At 34.1% G+C, this 24,434-nt stretch overlaps 2 protein-coding genes across 2 annotated transcripts; both read right to left on the reverse strand.

The window, feature by feature from the left end:
• Positions 1 to 20,928: 20,928 nt before the first annotated feature.
• LOC134857151 (LDLR chaperone boca-like) lies at positions 20,929 to 22,477 on the reverse strand. The gene is made up of 3 exons (XM_063873527.1): positions 22,235 to 22,477; positions 21,915 to 22,058; positions 20,929 to 21,640 (listed from the first exon to the last, which is right to left on the reverse strand). The coding sequence occupies exons 1-3, from the start codon at positions 22,409 to 22,411 to the stop codon at positions 21,371 to 21,373; spliced, it is 591 nt and encodes a 196-aa protein (XP_063729597.1). The 5' UTR covers positions 22,412 to 22,477; the 3' UTR covers positions 20,929 to 21,370.
• A 159-nt stretch (positions 22,478 to 22,636) lies between these two features.
• Positions 22,637 to 23,748, reverse strand: LOC134857152 (hydroxymethylglutaryl-CoA lyase, mitochondrial-like). Its single transcript, XM_063873528.1, has one exon. It carries the CDS (start codon positions 23,648 to 23,650, stop codon positions 22,703 to 22,705), a length of 948 nt encoding a protein of 315 aa, XP_063729598.1. The 5' UTR covers positions 23,651 to 23,748; the 3' UTR covers positions 22,637 to 22,702.
• Positions 23,749 to 24,434: the final 686 nt, after the last annotated feature.

Below are 24,434 nucleotides of genomic sequence, written 5' to 3' on the forward strand. Positions count from 1 at the left end.
ATCTCAAACCAGCAATCATTTTTTTCAGAAGGGTTAAACAACGTGAAAGTTTTGAAAAAGGATTTTCGTTTACTGTTTTTCCAGTTAGAATTAAAAGTTGTCAATTGATCCAGTTTTTTAAATTGGTTTAAGCTCATGAAAAAAATTTATTAAAATTATCATGAAAAAGTTATTTTAAATAATAACTTGCTCTCAAATCAAAAAAAGCTGCAACCTAAAAAACATTTTCTGTCAAAATTCAAAAATTCAAATGTTTTAAACTTTTTAATCAGTTTTTTCTTGGTTTCCTTAACCACGCTTCTATGCTTCCTTCAATTAGGTTTTCATTTTTTAGGTTCCATTCTTCTTTCAATTAAGTTTTCATTTTTTAAGCTGACTCACAGGAACGCATGGGTTTTTTGAATCAAAGCCCCCGATGAGCTAGAAAGCTTGAAAAAAGGACATAATGGAAATCTTGTATCTGTGAAAGGATCAACACCCAACTCATGGGTTGGCGCAGTTGCAAGAGTTTTGCTCTGTGACAAAGAACTCGAAAAGTTTGTTCTGGAGCCAGGGAGAATTGGCAAGATGAAAAGAGTAAAACAATAATGACCAAATTCAAGGTGGAAAGGTTTAACTATTGCTATTGAGTACAGTTTCTTGTTGTTGCTTGAAATAGAAAAAATTATAAAAATTATGTTTGGTTTAAGCTGCTTGTGGAGTTCGCTGGTCTAAGTGCAAGCGACCGCAAGTTGCCTTTCATCAAATGGAAGAAGATTTCAACGCAGTTGGGACTGAGAACAAATCCACGCGAGTTTTGTTCGCAAGCAGAAAACAGAAGGAAATAAAAGCATGTGAAGTGATCTAAGTCTCTTCAACTAAGCCAATCGATGAAAGTATCCAAATAAAGTCAAGTGCTTTGCTTTATTTGGATAAGATTTACCGTGTTGTTGAATTTAACCATTGGTATCATTTTTTTGCAGCAATGGGTTGCTTTCACTCAAACTAATTGATCAAAACAAATTTGCTTGTTTAATCTAGTTATATTGCTTAATTTCTCCAATTTAGGAGATGGTTACTAAAAAAATGTTGAAAAACCCATACAGGCAGATATTCAATTGTAGCATTCGAATTTTATTCAAATGGTTACTGTCGTCTTTCTTCCGTATACACAGTCAACAGTTGGTGCTATAAGCATGTAAATTTAACTTTATTTAGCGCAAAATTAAATGCCTCAGGGTTCTCCAAAAACAATTCAGGAAGTTGATTTGATACTTTTTATTTTGATTTATATTTATTCCAAACCGTTCCATTTATCTTGAATTATATTGCTGAGTTTGCTATTTTATTATGTTCTTAGAACAGCACTTTGATTTACATGTAATATGTAATTAAGATTGAAATTGTACTTAACCTTTGTCGGCAAACGTGATTAATTTGGTTGATTTTGCCATTTCGTTAACCCACACATTCTAATGCAATTGTTTGCTTTCATGAATGTAAGGTCGATGCATTCATGAAATCAAAATCAAAAACTAATTACAAATAGTAGAGGTGTGTTGCCACTTTGGCGACCATCTACTGCAAACTACTTGATAGCATCAAATTACTCAATCTCAAACAAGCAATCATTCATTTCAGAAGGGACAAGCAACGTGAACTACTTCTGGTTTTGAGGAGAATTTTCGTTTTTGGTTTTTCGAGTAGAAGAAAAAACGTTGGCCATTGATCCAGTTTTTTCATTTGATTCAAATTCATTTTTTCAAAAATAAAAGCTTACTCTCAAAATCAAAAAAGCTGCAATCTTTAAGACATTTTTTTAATCAAATTTCAAAAAATTGAAAATGCTTCAAACTTTTTTGTCTGTTCAATCTTTTTTTCTTTCAGCTTTGTATTTTTTTATGCATCAGTATTGATGAGGGTTCAAGTGAACAAGGAAAAAACAAGAAGATCTGATTTGCTGCATTTTTCGTGGTGATCAGATTTCCAAAAAAAATAGAACTGATAATCAAAAAGAATTTTAAAGCTAGATTCAGAACAGATTGCAGATGAATGGCGGGCTACGATTTCCGCGGCAAGCTCTTAGTCAAATTAGAAAGCAAAATCAAAAACTAATTACAAATATTAGAGGTGTGTTGCCACTTTGGCGACCATCTACTGCAAACTACTTGATAGCATCAAATTACTCAATCTCAAACCAGCAATCATTTTTTTCAGAAGGGTTAAACAACGTGAAAGTTTTGAAAAAGGATTTTCGTTTACTGTTTTTCCAGTTAGAATTAAAAGTTGTCAATTGATCCAGTTTTTTAAATTGGTTTAAGCTCATGAAAAAAATTTATTAAAATTATCATGAAAAAGTTATTTTAAATAATAACTTGCTCTCAAATCAAAAAAAGCTGCAACCTAAAAAACATTTTCTGTCAAAATTCAAAAATTCAAATGTTTTAAACTTTTTAATCAGTTTTTTCTTGGTTTCCTTAACCACGCTTCTATGCTTCCTTCAATTAGGTTTTCATTTTTTAGGTTCCATTCTTCTTTCAATTAAGTTTTCATTTTTTAAGCTGACTCACAGGAACGCATGGGTTTTTTGAATCAAAGCCCCCGATGAGCTAGAAAGCTTGAAAAAAGGACATAATGGAAATCTTGTATCTGTGAAAGGATCAACACCCAACTCATGGGTTGGCGCAGTTGCAAGAGTTTTGCTCTGTGACAAAGAACTCGAAAAGTTTGTTCTGGAGCCAGGGAGAATTGGCAAGATGAAAAGAGTAAAACAATAATGACCAAATTCAAGGTGGAAAGGTTTAACTATTGCTATTGAGTACAGTTTCTTGTTGTTGCTTGAAATAGAAAAAATTATAAAAATTATGTTTGGTTTAAGCTGCTTGTGGAGTTCGCTGGTCTAAGTGCAAGCGACCGCAAGTTGCCTTTCATCAAATGGAAGAAGATTTCAACGCAGTTGGGACTGAGAACAAATCCACGCGAGTTTTGTTCGCAAGCAGAAAACAGAAGGAAATAAAAGCATGTGAAGTGATCTAAGTCTCTTCAACTAAGCCAATCGATGAAAGTATCCAAATAAAGTCAAGTGCTTTGCTTTATTTGGATAAGATTTACCGTGTTGTTGAATTTAACCATTGGTATCATTTTTTTTGCAGCAATGGGTTGCTTTCACTCAAACTAATTGATCAAAACAAATTTGCTTGTTTAATCTAGTTATATTGCTTAATTTCTCCAATTTAGGAGATGGTTACTAAAAAAATGTTGAAAAACCCATACAGGCAGATATTCAATTGTAGCATTCGAATTTTATTCAAATGGTTACTGTCGTCTTTCTTCCGTATACACAGTCAACAGTTGGTGCTATAAGCATGTAAATTTAACTTTATTTAGCGCAAAATTAAATGCCTCAGGGTTCTCCAAAAACAATTCAGGAAGTTGATTTGATACTTTTTATTTTGATTTATATTTATTCCAAACCGTTCCATTTATCTTGAATTATATTGCTGAGTTTGCTATTTTATTATGTTCTTAGAACAGCACTTTGATTTACATGTAATATGTAATTAAGATTGAAATTGTACTTAACCTTTGTCGGCAAACGTGATTAATTTGGTTGATTTTGCCATTTCGTTAACCCACACATTCTAATGCAATTGTTTGCTTTCATGAATGTAAGGTCGATGCATTCATGAAATCAAAATCAAAAACTAATTACAAATAGTAGAGGTGTGTTGCCACTTTGGCGACCATCTACTGCAAACTACTTGATAGCATCAAATTACTCAATCTCAAACCAGCAATCATTTTTTTCAGAAGGGTTAAACAACGTGAAAGTTTTGAAAAAGGATTTTCGTTTACTGTTTTTCCAGTTAGAATTAAAAGTTGTCAATTGATCCAGTTTTTTAAATTGGTTTAAGCTCATGAAAAAAATTTATTAAAATTATCATGAAAAAGTTATTTTAAATAATAACTTGCTCTCAAATCAAAAAAAGCTGCAACCTAAAAAACATTTTCTGTCAAAATTCAAAAATTCAAATGTTTTAAACTTTTTAATCAGTTTTTTCTTGGTTTCCTTAACCACGCTTCTATGCTTCCTTCAATTAGGTTTTCATTTTTTAGGTTCCATTCTTCTTTCAATTAAGTTTTCATTTTTTAAGCTGACTCACAGGAACGCATGGGTTTTTTGAATCAAAGCCCCCGATGAGCTAGAAAGCTTGAAAAAAGGACATAATGGAAATCTTGTATCTGTGAAAGGATCAACACCCAACTCATGGGTTGGCGCAGTTGCAAGAGTTTTGCTCTGTGACAAAGAACTCGAAAAGTTTGTTCTGGAGCCAGGGAGAATTGGCAAGATGAAAAGAGTAAAACAATAATGACCAAATTCAAGGTGGAAAGGTTTAACTATTGCTATTGAGTACAGTTTCTTGTTGTTGCTTGAAATATAAAAAATTATAAAAATTATGTTTGGTTTAAGCTGCTTGTGGAGTTCGCTGGTCTAAGTGCAAGCGACCGCAAGTTGCCTTTCATCAAATGGAAGAAGATTTCAACGCAGTTGGGACTGAGAACAAATCCACGCGAGTTTTGTTCGCAAGCAGAAAACAGAAGGAAATAAAAGCATGTGAAGTGATCTAAGTCTCTTCAACTAAGCCAATCGATGAAAGTATCCAAATAAAGTCAAGTGCTTTGCTTTATTTGGATAAGATTTACCGTGTTGTTGAATTTAACCATTGGTATCATTTTTTTGCAGCAATGGGTTGCTTTCACTCAAGCTAATTGATCAAAACAAATTTGCTTGTTTAATCTAGTTATATTGCTTAATTTCTCCAATTTAGGAGATGGTTACTAAAAAAATGTTGAAAAACCCATACAGGCAGATATTCAATTGTAGCATTCGAATTTTATTCAAATGGTTACTGTCGTCTTTCTTCCGTATACACAGTCAACAGTTGGTGCTATAAGCATGTAAATTTAACTTTATTTAGCGCAAAATTAAATGCCTCAGGGTTCTCCAAAAACAATTCAGGAAGTTGATTTGATACTTTTTATTTTGATTTATATTTATTCCAAACCGTTCCATTTATCTTGAATTATATTGCTGAGTTTGCTATTTTATTATGTTCTTAGAACAGCACTTTGATTTACATGTAATATGTAATTAAGATTGAAATTGTACTTAACCTTTGTCGGCAAACGTGATTAATTTGGTTGATTTTGCCATTTCGTTAACCCACACATTCTAATGCAATTGTTTGCTTTCATGAATGTAAGGTCGATGCATTTGAAAAAACTGCAGATCTGGGCAATTTAAAACTGGCTAATCAGTATTCTTTTTTTTTCAAAAACAAGCCTTATGTAGGCAATTTAGGTGAAAATAGTGCAGATTTTCACATGCTCGTAATCGTTTTTTATTACTTTCCATTTCATGACAAAACCACGATCAAGTTTGATCTTTTGAGGTTTGGAATTTCGATTTTTTGAAGCGTTTATATGTATAGACGATAACATTCAAAGTGAACAGTCAATTTTCTTTGCTCTTTCTCAGCTTAAAAAACTTTTCGTCGAAATTGAAAGAGCAAAAGAACGAACTCAGATTTTTTTGTTTCAATTTGAATAAAACAAACTCCTAGCTGAGCTGAATTGTTTCGAAACACTTAATGTTGATTAAATAAAACAATAATAATGAATTCAGAATGATCTTCTAGAGTTCCGACTGTCAAAAAGCGCTTTACTACAGATTATCTTGATTACTTCCCTGATTACTTTTTGAAGACAAAAATTTTTAAATCTATATTTGCCTACTTATATTTGAGACGAGACTATGGATGCCCGATCGAAAGAGCTTGTGGAAGCGATAGGAGATGGCCCATTTTTAGAGTCGTGAGTAAAATCATAACCGAGGCGGCAATACCATTTTTTGATGAGCTAGATACTCGGGTGCGACAGTTAGAGCGCTTTACGTCAAAGGAATCAAAAATTGTCGACAATCCACCAATTGATTGGCGTGACAAGAGGAAAATTCTAGGTGAAGCGATACATTTTTGGACAAATATCTTGGAGTCAAAATTTCGGGTAATAGTTTGAAAGCTTACTATTTACCACCGAAAAAATATTTGGATGAAAACATTATGCCTTCAGTCATAATCAAGTTCAATTATTTCAATGATAAGTTTGAAGCTTACAAAAACCGGCAAAAACTTAAGAATGAGGATCACATTGAATGAGAATCCAATCAACAATAAAACAACTTGAGTGAAAAAACGATTGCCTCCATTAGATGCTATGTAAAGCGCTTGGCGGAGAGCAGAGTTTTTGTGGCAACTAATCATAATTGTGCTGTGTCAGTTATTTGTGAAACAGGTTCCGGGAGCCAGAATATAGTGATTTTGGCAATGTCTTTCTGTGGTCACTACTACATGGCTGCGCAGAATGGAGACGGATCGCAACAAGGAGGACTCTGGTTGCTGATTCGCTGCGCTCTTGAGGCTTTCTTTTTAACTGCGGGTTTGTCAAACTGTCTATTGGCTCGCACACAGTTTGTCTTGTGTTGTGATTTTTTAAAATTATATTAAATTTTGATGTTTAGGCTACTGGCGCAGTTGGATTCGTCAAGGGTGCTTGGCTGGTTCTCCGCTTGCTCTGTCCAGTAATAGCAAAAGCTATGTTTGGTTGAAGCTGCTTGTGGAGTTCGCTGGTCTAAGTGCAACCGACCGCAAGTTGCTTTTCATCAAATGAAAGAAGATTTCAACGCAGTTGGGACTGAGAACAAATCTAAGCGAGCTTTGTTCGCAAGCAGAAAACAGGTGGAAATAAAAGCATTTGAAGTGATCTAATTCTCTTTAACTAAGCCAATCGAAGAAAGTATCCAAATAAAGTAAAGTGCTTTGCTTTATTTGGATAAGATTTACCGTGTTCTTGAAGTACTTAGCCAAATTAGAAAGCAAAATCAAAACTAATAACAAATTGTAGAGGTGTGTTGCGACTTTTGCGACCATCTACTGCAAACTACTTGATAGCATCAAATTACTCAATCTCAAACTAGCAATCATTTTTTTCAAAAGCGATAAATAACGTGAAAGTTTTGAAAAAGGATTTTCGTTTTTTGTTTTTCGAGTTAGAAATAAAAGTTGCCAAATGATCCAGTTTTTTAAATTGGTTTAAGGTCATAAAAAAATTTATTAACATTATCATGAAAAAGTTGTTTTAAATAATCACTTGCTCTCAAATCAAAAAAGCTGCAACCTAAAAACATTTTTTGTCAAAATTCAAAAATTTTAATGTATCAAACTTTTTAATCCGTTTTTTCTTGGTTTCCTTGACCAAGCTTCTATGCTTCCTTCAATTGGATTTTCATTTTTATAGGCTCCATGCTTCCTTCAATTAAGTTTTCATTTTTTAAAGCTGACTCACAGGAACGCATGGGTTTTTTGAATCAACAAGCCCCCGATGAGCTAGAAAGCTTGAAAAAAAGGACATAATGGAATAAATCTTGTAACTGTGAAAGGATCAACACCCAACTTATAGGTTCGCGCAGTTGCAAGAGTTTTGTTCTGTGACAAAGAACTCGAAAAGTTTGTTCTGGAGCCAGGGAGAATTAGCAAGTTGAAAAGAGTAAAACAATAATGACCAAATTCACGGTGGAAAGGTTTAACTATTGCAATTCTGAGTACAGTTTCTTGCTGTTGCTTGAAATATAAAAAATTATATAAAATTATGTTTGGTTGAAGCTGCTTGTGGACTTCGCTGGTCTAAGTGCAACCGACCGCAAGTTGCCTTGCATCAAAGGAAAGAAGATTTCAACGCAGTTGGGACTAGAACAAATCCAAGCGAGCTTTGTTCGCAAGCAGAAAAAAGATGAAAATAAAAGCGAACTAATTCTCTTTAACTAAGCCAATCGAAGAAAGTATCCAAATAAAGTCAAAAGCTTTGCTTTATTTGGGTAAGATTTACCTTGTTCTTGAATTTAACCATTGGTATCATTTTTTTGCAGCAATGGGTTGCTTTCACTCAAACTAATTGATCAAAACAAATTTGCTCGTTTAATCTAGTTATATTGCTTAATTTCTCCGATTTAGGAGATGGTTACTATAAAAATGTTGAAAAACCCATACAGGCAGATATTCAATTGTAGCATTCGAATTTTATTCAAATGGTTACTGTCGTCTTTCTTCCGTATACACAGTCAACAGTTGGTGCTATAACGCATGTACATTTAACTTTATTTTGCGCAAAATTAAATGCCTAAGGGTTCTCCAAAAAAAATTCAGGAAGTTCATTTGATACTTTTTATTTTGATTTATATTTATTCCAAACCGTTCTATTTTCCCTGAATTATATTGCTGAGTTTGATATTTTATTATGTTCTTAGAACAGCACTTTGATTTACAGTAATATGTAATTAAGATTGAAATTGTACTTAATCTTTGTCGGCAAACGTGATTAATTTGGTTGATTTTGCCATTTCGTTAACCCACACATTCGAATGCAATTGTTTGCTTTCATGAATGTAAGGTCGATGCATTTGAAAAAACTGCAGATCTTGACAATTTAAAACTGGTTGTTCAGTATTCTTTTTCAAAAATAAGCCTTATGTAGGCAGTTTAGGTGAACGTAGTGCAGATTCTTCCATGCTCGTAATCGTTTCTTTTTACTTTCCATTTCATGACAAAACCACGATCGGTTTTCTTTGCTCTTTCTCAGCTTAAAAATTTTTTTGTCGAAGTTAAAAGAGCAAAAGAACAAACTCAGATTTTTTTGTTTCAATTTGAATAAAACAAACTCTTAGCTGAGCTGAATTGTTTCGAAACACTTGATGTTGATTACATAAAACAATAATAATGAATTAAGAATGATCTTCTAGAGCTCCGACTGTCAAAAAGCGCTTTACTACAGAGTATCTTGATTACTTCCCTGATTACTTTTTGAAGACAAAAAATTTATAAATCTATATTTGCCTACTTATATTTGACACGAGACTATGGATGCCCGATGGAAAGAGCCAATGGAAGCGATAGGAGATGGCCCATTTTTGGAGTCGTGAGTAAAATCATAACCAAGGCGGTAATACCATTTTGTTGATGAGCTAGATATTCGGGTGCGACAGCCAGAGCGCTATACGTCAAAGGATTCAATAATTGTCGACAATCCACCAATTGATTAGCGTGACAAGAGGAAATTTCTAGGTAAAGCGATACATTTTTTGGACAAATCTCTTAGAGTCAAAATTTCGGGTAACAGTTTGAAAGCTTACTATATACTACCAAAAAAATATTTGGATGAAAACATTATGCCTTCAGTCATAATCAAGTTCAATTATTTCAATGATAAGTTTGAAGCTTACAAAAACCGGCGAAAACTTAAGAATGAAGATCACAAGAATCCAATCAACAAAAAAACAACTTGAGTGAAAAAACGGTTGCCTCCATTAGATGCTATGTAAAGCGCTTGGCGGAGAGCAGAACTTTTGTGGCAACTAATCATATTTGTGCTGTGTCAGTTATTTGTGAAACAAGTTCCGGGAGCCAGAATATACTGATTTTGGCAATGTCTTTCTGTGGTCACTACTACATGGGTGCGCAGAATGGAGACGGATCGCAACAAGGAGGACTCTGGTTGCTCATTCGCTGCGCTCTTGAGGCTTTCTTTTTAACTGCGGGTTTGGCAAACTGTCTATTGGCTCGCGCACAGTTTGTCTAGTGTTGTGATTTTTTAAAATTATTTTAAATTTTGATGTTTAGGCTACTGGCGCAGTTGGATTCATCACGGGTGCTTGGCTGGTTCTCCGCTTGCTCTGTCCAGGGCAACATATGAGTATCAGTAAAACAAATCAACATCAAATTTGACAGAAAAAGGAAGAATAACAAAATTAACTATCTAACAATTTTTTGAGCTCAAAAATTGATTTATATCGATAATTTGTTGATTTGATGCATAGGTTTTATAGTCTAATACCTGATATACAAAAAAAATTGTAAATGGTTTCATCGCATATTTTTGAGCTCAAAATTTGATTTACATCGACCATTTTGTTGATTTGTTACATAAGTTTTAACCTAATATCTGATATACAAGGATAATTTTCCATGATTTCATTGCATATCTTCTAGCTCAAAATCTGATTTATGTGGATCATTTTCTTGAGTTCTTCCACATCAGGCATGTGTTTTTATTTAAAATATTGAAGCTTGTTTTTTCTCCTTGTTACCCAAAAAAAATTGATTTGAACTGTTTTTTTAAACCCTTGAATCGATTTGCTCAGGGGTCTTTTAAAATGGATTTAAGTGAGATTCAGATGGATTTAAGTGCGATTTGGATGGATTTAAGTGAGTGGAAATCTATTCAACAAAAGGTATGAGAAGGATTTTTGGACTACATATACTCTCACAGTTTTCAAGCACCGCGAAGATATTAAAAAAGATTTCCGATCGTACATTAACTATTTCCGATGGTATCTTAAACTAACGGCGGATCTAAAATTTTCTTGGGAGGCCCATACCTTACAAAAACTTGGAAACCAGATCTGAGCATCTTAAAATCTTGCCTATTTCAGATCTTGTCCAGACCTGGTGCATGTTTCGTTTGGAAATGGTCATGTCTGAATCAGGACTGAAACTGGTATGGATTTTGTCAAAACGCAAACCTGCTCAAGGCTTGATTTAAACCTAGAACTTATATGGAACATATTTTTTTGCAGCTTAGCATTTTTTATTCAAAAAAAGAATGTGCCTTTACGCTCAATTGTTTAATTTGTTAGATTAACGCAGCTGATAGAAATCTGTAACTGCTGAATAAATCATAGAATCTCAAACGAAAGACATCAATTCCTTATGCTTTGCCAAAATCAAAGAACAATTTGATCACTTATGAACAAGCTGCAAAAAGTGTCAAGGTTATACAGGTAATAAGTGTGTTTTTTTTTTCAGAAAAATAACCTGAATAAATAAGAATTAAAAGCTAATTTAAATTTTCCCTGATCTGTTCTATCTTTTTCGAAGACGAATTAAATTTGTAAGGCAAAGCGCAAAAGTGCGAAGGATTTCAGTTCAAACTACTACTCCCCGAAAACCTTCTTTTTTTTCTTGCAGTCGGCTGATCAGAATGGAGCATGACAAGTATTATCGAAAGTTGTCCTTCAGCTTGAGGAAACTGTTGGTTGTTTACAGTCAACGACCCAAAAATTAGCTACTGATACAACCGTTTTGTACAAGAGCCTAGACACTTTGGTTTCGCGAAACCTAGAAGAAATGACAAAACAGGCAAAGATTATGAATTAAGTGGTGAGTTTTGCTTTATTCCTAAAAGAAAACGGTTTTGCTAGAAACTCAACGTTTCTTCTGAAGATTTGAAGAAAATTACTCAATCTCAAACAAGCAATCATTCATTTCACAAGGGACAAAATAACGTGAACTACTTCTAATTTTGAAGAGGATTTTCGTTTTTTGTTTTTCGATTAGAAGAAAAAAAGTTGCCCACTGATCCAGTTTTTTAATTTGATTCAAGTTCAATTTTTTTTAAATAATAGCTTGCTCTCAAAATCAAAAAAGCTGCAATTTTCGAGACATTTTTTTGTCAAATTTCAAAAAATTGAAAATTCTTCAAACTTTTTTGACTGTATTTTTTTCAGCTTGTCATTTCTGGTGGTAAAATTAATAATATATGTCTTTTTTTAACAGTTTACTTGAATTTTGTAGCAATCGATAGCAAAATTCTTCTTGTCAACATTTTTATCAAAGCTTAAAGTTAAGTGCGATTTCCGCGACAACTAAATATTTAAATAATTTTTTATGCAGCAGACTTGATGAGGGTTCAAGTGAACAAGGGAATAACTAGAAGGTCTGATTTGCAGCGACTTTTGTGTTGCTCAGATTTCCGAAAAAAAATCGAACTGATAATCAAAAAGAATTTAAAGCTAGAATCAGAACAGATTTCAGATGAATGGCTGGCTACGATTTCCGCGGCAAGTTCTTAGTCAAATTGGAAAGCAAAGTCAAAAACTAATTACAAATTGTAGAGGTGTGTTGCGACTTTGGCGACCATCTACTGCAAACTACTTGATAGCATCAATTTACTCAATTTCAAACTAGCAATCATTTATTTCAGAAGGGATAAACAACGTGAACTACTACTTCTAGTTTTGAAAAAGGATTTTCGTTTTTTCAAAAGGATTTCCAAAAAAAAATCGAATTGATACTCAAAAAGAATTTTAAAACTAGATTCAGAACAGATTTCAGATGAATGGCTTGTTGCAATTTCTGTGGCAGTCTGAAATTTAGCAAGTGCTTAGCCAAATTAGAAAGCATAATCAAAACTAAAAACAAATTGTAGAGGTGTGTTGCGACTTTCGCGACCATCTACTGCAAACTACTTGATAGCATCAAATTACTCAATCTCAAACTGTCAATCTTTTTTTTTCAGAAGCGATAAACAACGTGAAAGTTTTCAAAAAGGATTTTCGTTTTTTGTTTTTTGAGTTCGAATTAAAAGTTGCCAATTGATCCAGTTTTTTAAATTGATTTAAGCTCATGAAAAAAAATTTATTTAAATTATCATGAAAAAGTTATTTTAAATAATAACTTGCTCTCAAATCAAAAAAGCAGCAACCTAAAAAACTTTTTATTGTCAAATTTCAAAGAACTAAATGTTTCAAACTATATAATCAGTTTTTTTTGGTTTCCAAGACCAAGCTTCAATGCTTCCTTCAATCAAGTTTATATTTTTTTTAGGTTCCAAGAAGCTTCCTTCAATTAAGTTTTCATTTTTTTAAGCTGACTCACAGGAACGCTTGGGTTTTTTGAATCAACAAGCCCCCGATGAGCTAGAAAGGTTGAAAAAAAGGACAATGGAATAAACCTTGTAACTGTGAAAGGATCAACACCCAACTTATGGGTTCGCGCAGTTGCAAGAGTTTTCTTCTGTGACAAAGAACTCGAAAAAATTGTTCTGGAGCCAGGGAGAATTGACCGGAAAACTCGAGCCGAGTTCCCGTCGCCAACTAGAATTGGCAAGTTGAAAAGAGTAAAACAAGAATGACCAAATTCACAGTGGAAAGGTTTAACTACTGCAATTCTGAGTACAGTTTCTTGTTGTTGCTCGAAATATAAAAAATTATGAAAATTATGTTTGGTTTAAGCTGCTTGTGGAGTTCGCTGGTCTAAGTGCAACCGACCGCAAGTTTCCTTTCATCAAATGAAAGAAAATTTCAACGCAGTTGGGAATGAGAACAAATCCAAGCGAGCTTTGTTCGCAAGCAGAAAACAGAAGGAAATAAAAGCATGTGAAGTGATCTGAGTCTCTTCAACTAAGCCAATCGAAGAAAGTATCCAAATAAAGTCAAGTGCTTTGCTTTATTTGGATAAGATTTACCGTGTTCTTGAATTTAAGCATTGGTATCATTTTTTTGCAGCAATGGGTTGCTTTCAATCAAACTAATTGATCAAAACAAATTTGCTCGTTTAATCTAGTTCTATTACTTAATTTCTCCAATTTAGATGGTTACTAAAAAAAGGTTGAAAAACCTATACAGGCAGATATTCAAATGTAGCATTCGAATTTTATTCAAATGGTTACTGTCGTCTTTCTTCCGTATACACAGTCAACAGTTGGTGCTATAACGCATGTACATTTAACTTTATTTTGCGCAAAATTAGATGCCTCAGGGTTCTCCAAAAAAATTCAGGAAGTTCATTTGATACTTTTTATTTTGGTTTATATTTATATTTTCTTGAGTTCTTCCACATCTGGCATGTGTTTTTATTTAAAATATTGAAGCTTGTTTTTTCTCCTTGTCAAAATCAAAAAAGCTGCAATTTTCGAGACATTTTTTTGTCAAATTTCAAAAAATTGAAAATTCTTCAAACTTTTTTGACTGTATTTTTTCCAGCTTGTCATTTCTGGTGGTAAAATTAATAAAATATGTCTTTTTTTAACAGTTTACTTGAATTTTGTAGCAATCGATAGCAAAATTCTTCTTGTCAACATTTTTATCAAAGCTTAAAGTTAAGTGCGATTTCCGCGACAACTAAATATTTAAATAATTTTTTATGCAGCAGATTTGATGAGGGTTCAAGTGAACAAGGGAATAACTAGAAGGTCTGATTTGCAGCGACTTTTGTGTTGCTCAGATTTCCGAAAAAAAATCGAACTGATAATCAAAAAGAATTTAAAGCTAGAATCAGAACAGATTTCAGATGAATGGCTGGCTACGATTTCCGCGGCAAGTTCTTAGTCAAATTGGAAAGCAAAGTCAAAAACTAATTACAAATTGTAGAGGTGTGTTGCGACTTTGGCGACCATCTACTGCAAACTACTTGATAGCATCAATTTACTCAATTTCAAACTAGCAATCATTTATTTCAGAAGGGATAAACAACGTGAACTACTACTTCTAGTTTTGAAAAAGGATTTTCGTTTTTTCAAAAGGATTTCCAAAAAAAAATCGAATTGATACTCAAAAAGAATTTTAAAACTAGATTCAGAACAGATTTCAGATGAATGGCTTGTTGCAATTTCTGTGGCAGTCTGAAATTTAGCAAGTGCTTAGCCAAATTACAAAGCATAATCAAAACTAAAAACAAATTGTAGCGATAAACAACGATTTTTAGAAGCGATAAACAACGTGAAAGTTTTCAAAAAAGATTTTCGTTTTTTGTTTTTTGAGTTCGAATTAAAAGTTGCCAATTGATCCAGTTTTTTAAATTGATTTAAGCTCATGAAAAAAAATTTATTTAAATTATCATGAAAAAGTTATTTTAAATAATAACTTGCTCTCAAATCAAAAAAGCAGCAACCTAAAAAACTTTTTATTTTCAAATTTCAAAAAACTAAATGTTTCAAACTTTATAATCAGTTTTTTTTGGTTTCCAAGACCAAGCTTCTATGCTTCCTTCAATCAAGTTTTCATTTTTTTTAGGTTCCAAGCTTCCTTCAATTAAGTTTTCATTTTTTTAAGCTGACTCACAGGAACGCCTGGGTTTTTTGAATCAACAAGCCCCCGATGAGCTAGAAAGGTTGAAAAAAAGGACAATGGAATAAACCTTGTAACTGTGAAAGGATCAACACCCAACTTATGGGTTCGCGCAGTTGCAAGAGTTTTCTTCTGTGACAAAGAACTCGAAAAACTTGTTCTGGAGCCAGGAAGAATTGACCGGAAAACTCGAGCCGAGTTCCCGTCGCCAACTAGAATTGGCAAGTTGAAAAGAGTAAAACAAGAATGACCAAATTCACAGTGGAAAGGTTTAACTACTGCAATTCTGAGTACAGTTTCTTGTTGTTGCTCGAAATATAAAAAATTATGAAAATTATGTTTGGTTTAAGCTGCTTGTGGAGTTCGCTGGTCTAAGTGCAACCAACCGCAAGTTGCCTTTCATCAAATGAAAGAAAATTTCAACGCAGTTGGGAATGAGAACAAATCCAAGCGAGCTTTGTTCGCAAGCAGAAAACAGAAGGAAATAAAAGCATGTGAAGTGATCTGAGTCTCTTCAACTAAGTCAATCGAAGAAAGTATCCAAATAAAGTCAAGTGCTTTGCTTTATTTGGATAAGATTTACCGTGTTCTTGAATTTAAGCATTGGTATCATTTTTTTGCAGCAATGGGTTGCTTTCAATCAAACTAATTGATCAAAACAAATTTGCTCGTTTAATCTAGTTCTATTACTTAATTTCTCCAATTTAGATGGTTACTAAAAAAAGGTTGAAAAACCTATACAGGCAGATATTCAAATGTAGCATTCGAATTTTATTCAAATGGTTACTGTCGTCTTTCTTCCGTATACACAGTCAACAGTTGGTGCTATAACGCATGTACATTTAACTTTATTTTGCGCAAAATTAAATGCCTCAGGGTTCTCCAAAAAAATTCAGGAAGTTCATTTGATACTTTTTATTTGATTTATATTTATATTTTCTTGAGTTCTTCCACATCTGGCATGTGTTTTTATTTAAAATATTGAAGCTTGTTTTTTCTCCTTGTTACCCAAAAAAATTGATTTGAACTGTTTTTTTAAACCCTTGAATCGATCTGCTCAGGGGTCTTTTAAAATGGATTTAAGTGAGATTCGGATGGATTTCAGTGCGATTTGGATAGATTTAAGTGAGTGGAAATCTATTCAACAAAAACTAGAGGTATGAGAGTGACTTTTGGACTACATATACTCTCACGGTTTTCAAGCCAGGGAGAATTGGCCGTAAAACTCGAGCCGAGTTCCCGTCGCCAACTAGAATTGGCAAGTTGAAAAGAGTAAAACAAGAATGACCAAATTCACAGTGGAAAGGTTTAACTACAGCAATTCTGAGTACAGTTTCTTGTTGTTGCTCGAAATATAAAAAACTATGAAAACTATGTTTGGTTTAAGCATCTTGTGGAGTTCGCTGGTCTAAGTGCAACCGACCGCAAGTTGCCTTTCATCAAATGAAAGAAGATTTCAACGCAGTTGGGAATGAGATTAAATCCAAGCGAGCTTTGTTCGCAAGCAGAAAACAGAAGGAAATAAAAGCATGTGAAGTTATCTGATTATCTTCAACTAAGCCAATCAATGAAAGTATCCAAATAAAGTCAAGTGCTTTGCTTTATTTGGATAAGATTTACCGTGTCCTTGAATTTAAGCATTGGTATCATTTTTTTGCAGCAATGGGTTGCTTTCAATCAAACTAATTGATCAAAACAAATTTGCGCGTTTAATCTAGTTCTATTGCTTATTTTCTCCAATTTAGATGGTTACTAAAAAAAGGTTGAAAAACCTATACAGGCAGATATTCAAATGTAGCATTCGAATTTTATTCAAATTGTTAGTGTCGTCTTTCTTCCGTATACACATTCAACAGTTGGTGCTATAACGCATGTAAATTTAACTTTATTTTGCGCAAAATTAAATGCCTCAGGGTTCTCCAAACAAATTCAGGAAGTTCATTTGATACTTTTTATTTTGATTTATATTTATATTTTCTTGATTTCTTCCACATCTGGCATGTGTTTTTATTTAAAATATTGAAGCTTGTTTTTTCTCCTTGTTACCCAAACAAATTGATTTGAACTGTTTTTTTAAACCCTTGAATCGATATGCTCAGGGGTCTTTTAAAATGGATTTAAGTGAGATTCAGATGGATTTAAGTGCGATTTGGATGGATTTAAGTGAGTGGAAATCTATTCAACAAAAACTAGAGGTATGAGAGTGACTTTTGGACTACATATACTCTCACGGTTTTCAAGCCAGGGAGAATTGGCCGTAAAACTCGAGCCGAGTTCCCGTCGCCAATTAGAAATGGCAAGTTGAAAAGAGTAAAACAAGAATGACCAAATTCACAGTGGAAAGGTTTAACTACTGCAATTCTGAGTACAGTTTCTTGTTGTTGCTCAAAATATAAAAAAATATGAAAACTATGTTTGGTTTAAGCTGCTTGTGGAGTTCGCTGGTCTAAGTGCAACCGACCGCAAGTTGCCTTTCATCAAATGAAAGAAGATTTCAACGCAGTTGGGAATGAGAACAAATCCAAGCGAGCTTTGTTCGCAAGCAGAAAACAGAAGGAAATAAAAGCATGTGAAGAGATCTGATTCTCTTCAACTAAGCCAATCGAAGAAAGTATCCAAATAAAGTCAAGTGCTTTGCTTTATTTGGATAAGATTTAACGTGTTCTTGAATTTAAGCATTGGTATCATTTTTTGCAGCAATGGGTTGCTTTCACTCAAACTAATTGATCAAAACAAATTTTCTCGTTTAATCTAGTTCTATTGCTTAATTTCTCCAGTTTAGGAAATGGTTACTGTAAAAAAAGTTGAAAAACCCATACAGGCAGATATTCAAATGTAGCATTCGAGATTTATTCAAATGGTTACTGTCGTCTTTCTTCCGTATACACAGTCAACAGTTGGTGCTATAACGCATGTACATTTAACTTTATTTTGCGCAAAATTAAATGCCTCAAGGTTCCAAAAAAAAAATCAGGAAGTTGATTTGATACTTTTTATTTTGATTTATATTTATTCCAAATCATTCCATTTTCCCTGAATTATTTTGCTATTTTATTATGTTCTTAGAACAGCACTTTGATTTACATGTAATATGTAATTAAGATTGAAATTGTACTTAATCTTTGTCGGCAAACGTGATTAATTTGATTGATTTTGTCATTTCGTTAACCCACACATTCTAATGCAATTATTTGCTTTCATGAACGTAAGGTCGATTCATTTGAAAAAACTGCAGATCTTGACAAATTAAAACTGGTTGATCAGTATTTTTTTTTTCAAAAATAAGCCTTATGTAGGCAGTTTAGGTGAACGTAGTGAAGATTCTTAAATGCTCGTAATCGTATTTTATTACTTTCCATTTCATGACAAAACCACGATCAAGTTTGATCTTTTGCGGTTTGGAATTTCGATTTTTTGAAGCGTTTTTATGTATAGACGAAAACATTCAAAGTGAACAGTTGGTTTTCTTTGCTGTTTCTCAGCTTAAAAAATTGTTCGTCGAAGTTAAAAGAGCAAAAGAACAAACTCAGATTTTTTTGTTTCAATTTGAATAAAACAAACTCTTAGCTGAGCTGAATTGTTTCGAAACACTTGATGTTGATTACATAAAACAATAATAATGAATTAAGAACGATCTTCTAGAGCTCCGACTGTCAAAAAGCGCTTTACTACAGATTATCTTGATTACTTCCCTGATTACTTTTTGAAGACAAAAAATTTATAAATCTATATTTGCCTACTTATATTTGACACGAGACTATGGATGCCCGATGGAAAGAGCCAATGGAAGCGATAGGAGATGGCCCATTTTTGGAGTCGTGAGTAAAATCATAACCAAGGCGGTAATACCATTTTGTTGATGAGCTAGATATTCGGGTGCGACAGCCAGAGCGCTATACGTCAAAGGATTCAATAATTGTCGACAATCCACCAATTGATTAGCGTGACAAGAGGAAATTTCTAGGTAAAGCGATACATTTTTTGGACAAATATCTTAGAGTCAAAATTTCGGGTAACAGTTTGAAAGCTTACTATATACTACCGAAAAAATATTTGGATGAAAACATTATGCCTTCAGTCATAATCAAGTTCAATTATTTCAATGATAAGTTTGAAGCTTACAAAAACCGGCGAAAACTTAAGAATGAGGATCACAAGAATCCAATCAACAATAAAACAACTTGAGTGAAAAAACGGTTGCCTCCATTAGATGCTATGTAAAGCGCTTGGCGGAGAGCAGAACTTTTGTGGCAACTAATCATAATTGTGCTGTGTCAGTTATTTGTGAAACAAGTTCCGGGAGCCAGAATATACTGATTTTGGCAATGTCTTTCTGTGGTCACTACTACATGGGTGCTCAGAATGGAGACGGATCGCAACAAGGAGGACTCTGGTTGCTCATTCGCTGCGCTCTTGAGGCTTTCTTTTTAACTGCGGGTTTGGCAAACTGTCTATTGGCTCGGGCTCAGTTTGTCTAGTGTTGTGATTTTTTAAAATTATTTCAAATTTTTATGTTTAGGCTACTGGCGCAGTTGGATTCGTCACGGGTGCTTGGCTGGTTCTCCGCTTGCTCTGTCCAGGGCAAAATATGAGTATCAGTCAAACAAATGAACGTCATATTTGACAGAAAAAGGAAGAATAACAAAATGAACTATCTAACAATTTTTTGAGGTCAAAATTTGATTTATATCGACAATTTGTTGACTTGATGCATAGGTTTTATATTCTAATATTTGATATACAATAATAATTGTCAATGGTTTCATCGCATAATTTTGAGCTCAAAATTTGATTTACATCGACCATTTTGTTGATTTGTTACATAAGTTTTAACCCAATATCTGATATACAAGGATAATTTTCCATGATTTCATTGCATATTTTCGAGCTCAAAATATGATTTATTTGGATCATTTTCTTGAGTTCTTCAACATCTGGCATGTGTTTTTATTTAAAATATTGAAAGATAAACATTTCAATAAGTCTTTTAAAACGCTTGTTTTTTCTCCTTATTACCCAAAAAAAATTGATTTTAACTGTTTTTTAAACCCTTGAATCGATCTGCTCAGGGGTCTTTTAAAATGGATTTAAGTGAGGTTCAGATAGATTTAAACGCGATTCGGATAGATTTAAGTGAGTGGAAATGTATCCAACAAAAACTAGAGATATGAGAAGGATTTTTGGACTACATATACTCTCACGGTTTTCAAGCACCGCGAAGATACTAAAATGGATTTCCGATCGTACATTAAACTTTTTCCGATCGTATCTTAAACCAGGGGCGGATCTAAGATTTTCTTGGGAGGCCCATACCTTACAAAAACTTGGAAACCAGATCTGAGCATCTTAAAATCTTGCCTATTTCAGATCTTGTCCAGACATGGTGCATGTTTCGTTTGGAAATGGTCATGTCTGAATTAGGACTGAAGCTGGTATGGATTTTGTCACAAAGCAGACCTGCTCAAGGCTTGATTCAGACCTGGAACATATATGGAACATATTTTTTTGCAGCTTAGCATTTTTTATTTAAAAAAAGAATGTGCCTTTACGCTCAATTGTTTAATTTGTTGGATTAACGCAGCTGATAGAAATCTGTAACTGCTGAATAAATCATAGAATCTCAAACGAAAGACATCAATTCCTTATGCTTTGCCAAAATCAAAGAACAATTTGATCACTTATGAACAAGCTGCAAAAAGTGTCAAGGTTATACAGGTAATAAGTGTGTTTTTTTTTTCAGAAAAATAACCTGAATAAATAAGAATTAAAAGTTAATTTAAATTTTCCCTGATCTGTTCTATCTTTTTCGAAGACGAATTAAATTTGTAAGGCAAAGCGCAAAAGTGCGAAGGATTTCAGTTCAAACTACTACTCCCCGAAAACCTTCTTTTTTTTCTTGCAGTCGGCTGATCAGAATGGAGCATGACAAGTATTATCGAAAGTTGTCCTTCAGCTTGAGGAAACTGTTGGTTGTTTACAGTCAACGACCCAAAAATTAGCTACTGATTCAACCGTTATGTACAAGAGCCTAGACACTTTGGTTTCGCGAAACCTAGAAGAAATGACATTTGTGATAGAATCCATATCTGCCTCAGTCCTGATTCAGACATGTCCATGTCCAAACGAAGCATGCACCATGCCTGCACAAGATGGAAATATCTTCGCGGTGCTCGAAAACCGTGAGAGTATCTGTAGTCCAAAAATCCTTCTCATACCTCGAGTTCAGTGAAAAGTAATTTATATCCGCGCTGCTGTGCAAGCTATACCCATTTTATTGTATTGCTACTTTAATCGGTTTCAGCTTCCATAACTTTTCGCAGAATTTAAACTACAATACATTGAAAAAGATTATAAAATAGAAAGTAAAACCAAAAATTCGAAGGCATAAAAGCACAACTTTTTGGATCAAACAGCACATTTGGGTTAAATAATCCGTCACAATTCCGTTTTTGTCTTATCCTTTTTTCCATAATCAGGGTGCGCTCTTCCAATTGTCTTCTGATTTTCAATTTCAACTGAAAGACACTCGGGTTGGTCAATTATGAACGACTTGGCTTTGAATGCTTCAGCGCCGTCTTCAAACATGAATATGAATCTGTTGTCGCCTACACTGAATCTCTGCACGCCAATTCCGCCGTTTTTGATTCCAGTGTGCCACACGTCAGAAATTGCATCGGCTTCTTTCTCACTCAGCTTTTTGTCTACCTGTGTATTGTTATGACTGATTAGCAACTATATGGTCTCTATTTTGCTACAATTTTCTGCACCGCATGCTAATTTTTTTAAAACAAAAGTCCAAAACGTCTCATACTTCTAAATTTTTATAAAATAGTTTTTTATGATCCGCCAAAAATGAAAGGGCAAAGTTCAGCGACCGCAACAGCTAACACTTTAGCGGAAAAAACTGCCGCAACTGGGAGATCAATAAACAATTCAAGGGTCAAAACTTTTAATCAAAATAAAGCCTAATTTTTCTGACCTGGGCGAACATCATAAGGGGCTGTCCTGCTTTGGTGGCAGCCAGAATGTCCTCTGGCTTCATGGATGAGATTTTACTTAGGTCCAACTGCGGCTTTTTGGCTCGTTTCTCCTCCATTAACCGGATCCTCTCTGTTTCTTCATCCTAGTCCATAGCAATATGCAATTTTTAAGTATGAACCTGTTGTCGCCTATTTTTATATAATGACCAGAAGTTGAAGTTAATAAAAAATCACCGGAAAAAGGTGTGTGTGAGTGTGAGAGAGAGAGGGGAGGGGGGTTCTTAATCATTTCTAAAGAGGATGACAAATGGTGACTTACCTCTTCACCGTCTTGTACTGCCCACTGTTTTTCAAGTTTACGCAGCTCCTCGTCCGTCCACTCTTTACACTCAGCCACCCTGACCCCCAAAACAAACAGAAGGAAAACAGATGCGAAGCATGTCATCGTCGTCATCATCAACAAATATGAACCAGCTGTTAATTTCATCACTGCCATAATAACCAACCAGCTGTTAAGTTAATGTCTCACACATCAACTACAAAACTCTTCAAGCATAAATAATTATCTGAAAAACATTTTATTTGATTCTCTCAAAAAATCAATCATTATTTCCAGGAGTTCTGTGAAAACCAACCCATTCATAAAAGATTACAGAAAAATTTGCGAATTATATAAAACTATTTCTATTCGTTGAAGCAATTTCATTTGATCACTGCTTAAACTACACTTTCACTGCAAAATATAAATTACACTATGCTCTGAAAAAAAAATCGTCTGAAAAAAGTTTTACAATTCTACTTTCCAAGCCTTGCCCACTTTACTTTCAATTTTCTTGTCCATCCTCGCACAAATAAACCTGGCAGCACCCACAACTCCATCAATAGACACGCCAGTTGACAAACCCATCCCATGCAACATGTAAAGCAGATCTTCAGTGGCTACATTTCCAGCAGCTCCAGGAGCATAAGGACAGCCCCCTAGCCCACCGGCCGAAGAGTCGAAAACGCGGACACCTTGCTCTAAGGACACCAGAATATTTGGCAAAGCTTGTGCATACGTATCATGACAATGAACCGCTATCTTTTCCATCGGGACAATATTAACTAAATCTCGGATCAAATTAGAAAACTTTCTAGGCGTTCCTGTTCCAATCGTGTCGCCGAGTGAAATCTCTGAACAACCAATTTCGAGAAGTTTTTCAGCTAAATTGACAACAACAGACTGTTGTATGTTGCCTTCATAAGGACATCCCATAACGTTTGATATATAGCCTCTGATATACGCATTCGGGTTAATTCTGCGCATTTCATCAAGTAAAGATTCAGTAATTTTCAATGAGTCAGAAATAGAACAGTTCCAATTCTTTTTGCAAAAAGTTTCACTAGCTGCAGTTCCAATACAGTAATGTTCGATTTTTCCTTCTGTGGCCATTTGCAGCCCTTTTTTATTCGGTACTATTGCACAATACGTTACGTCATTCTTCCGCTCAATTGATGACGCAACTTGGATCGAATCTGCCATTTGTGGCACCCATTTTGGAGACACGAAACTAGTCACTTCTATAGTGGAAAGCCCAGCATTCGCCAACTTATGGATGAATTCTTTTTTGTGAGCTATGCTAATAATTGATTTTTCATTTTGCAAGCCATCGCGAGGACCAACTTCGACTATTCGCACGGAATCACTCGTCGATCGGCACCTTCGTGCCAGATATCTTAGCAATCTTGTCTTCATATTATTTCAGTCAAAAACACATCGGTAAAACATTCTAGAAACAGACGAATGATATCATGTTGTCTAAAAAAGCTATCAATATGGCAAAGAAACTGATGCTTCGCCTCTTACATTCAGTCAACTTGGATATAAATTATCCCGATGAATTTATAAAAATATGCTGATTTAATCTAATTGCAATCGAAATTCACGGCATAGGAACTAACACGATGAATTAAATTCCATATGTTTTCTGGGGAACGGTCCATGATCCATAACTATTCATACAGAGTTGGAAAAGAGTCAATCAATGAACACTAGGTAGACAGAAAAAATACTGAATTGTTTTCTCAACTTTCGCATTTCAAAGAAAACATAGATGGCCTTCAAGTTGTTTGAATATCTATAACAACTTATGATTGACACTTTTTCGATAAAATTAACCTCTGATTTGAGAAAACTGGATCAATTGGTAATTTTTTTATTTCGCTTGAAATTCTGAAAAATAAAATTAACATTCGGAACTAGAATTCGATCAGGTTTTTCGTGGCCTTCACAGTTTTGTTGTTTGATAGTGAAGTTTGTCACCCTTTTAACAAAGGAAATGTACTGGTCTTCAAAAAAATCGCGAAACCGCGAAAAAGCAAATTATAGCCTGAACAAATTTTAAGATTTTACCTTAAAAAAAAATTGATCGCGCCCTTCATAAGAGACTGAACTTCGTTCATCGACTCTTCATCTATGCAACAACTTAAATCCAATTATTATCGATACATTTATTGAAAACCTTTAATTGAATGCCTAG

Source organism: Symsagittifera roscoffensis, chromosome 1 (genome assembly GCF_963678635.1).
Source record: "Symsagittifera roscoffensis chromosome 1, txSymRosc1.1, whole genome shotgun sequence".
Classification (NCBI taxonomy): Eukaryota; Metazoa; Xenacoelomorpha; order Acoela; family Convolutidae; genus Symsagittifera; species Symsagittifera roscoffensis.

Coding starts and splice junctions, on each gene's coding strand:
- LOC134857151 (XM_063873527.1), bottom strand. CDS start 22,411: ATGGCAGTGATGAAATTAACAGCTGGTTCATATTTGTTGATGATGACG. Junction 22,059..22,234: donor CAGTACAAGACGGTGAAGAG/GTAAGTCACCAT, acceptor GCTATGGACTAG/GATGAAGAAACAGAGAGGAT. Junction 21,641..21,914: donor CCCTTATGATGTTCGCCCAG/GTCAGAAAAATT, acceptor AACAATACACAG/GTAGACAAAAAGCTGAGTGA.
- LOC134857152 (XM_063873528.1), bottom strand. CDS start 23,650: ATGAAGACAAGATTGCTAAGATATCTGGCACGAAGGTGCCGATCGACG.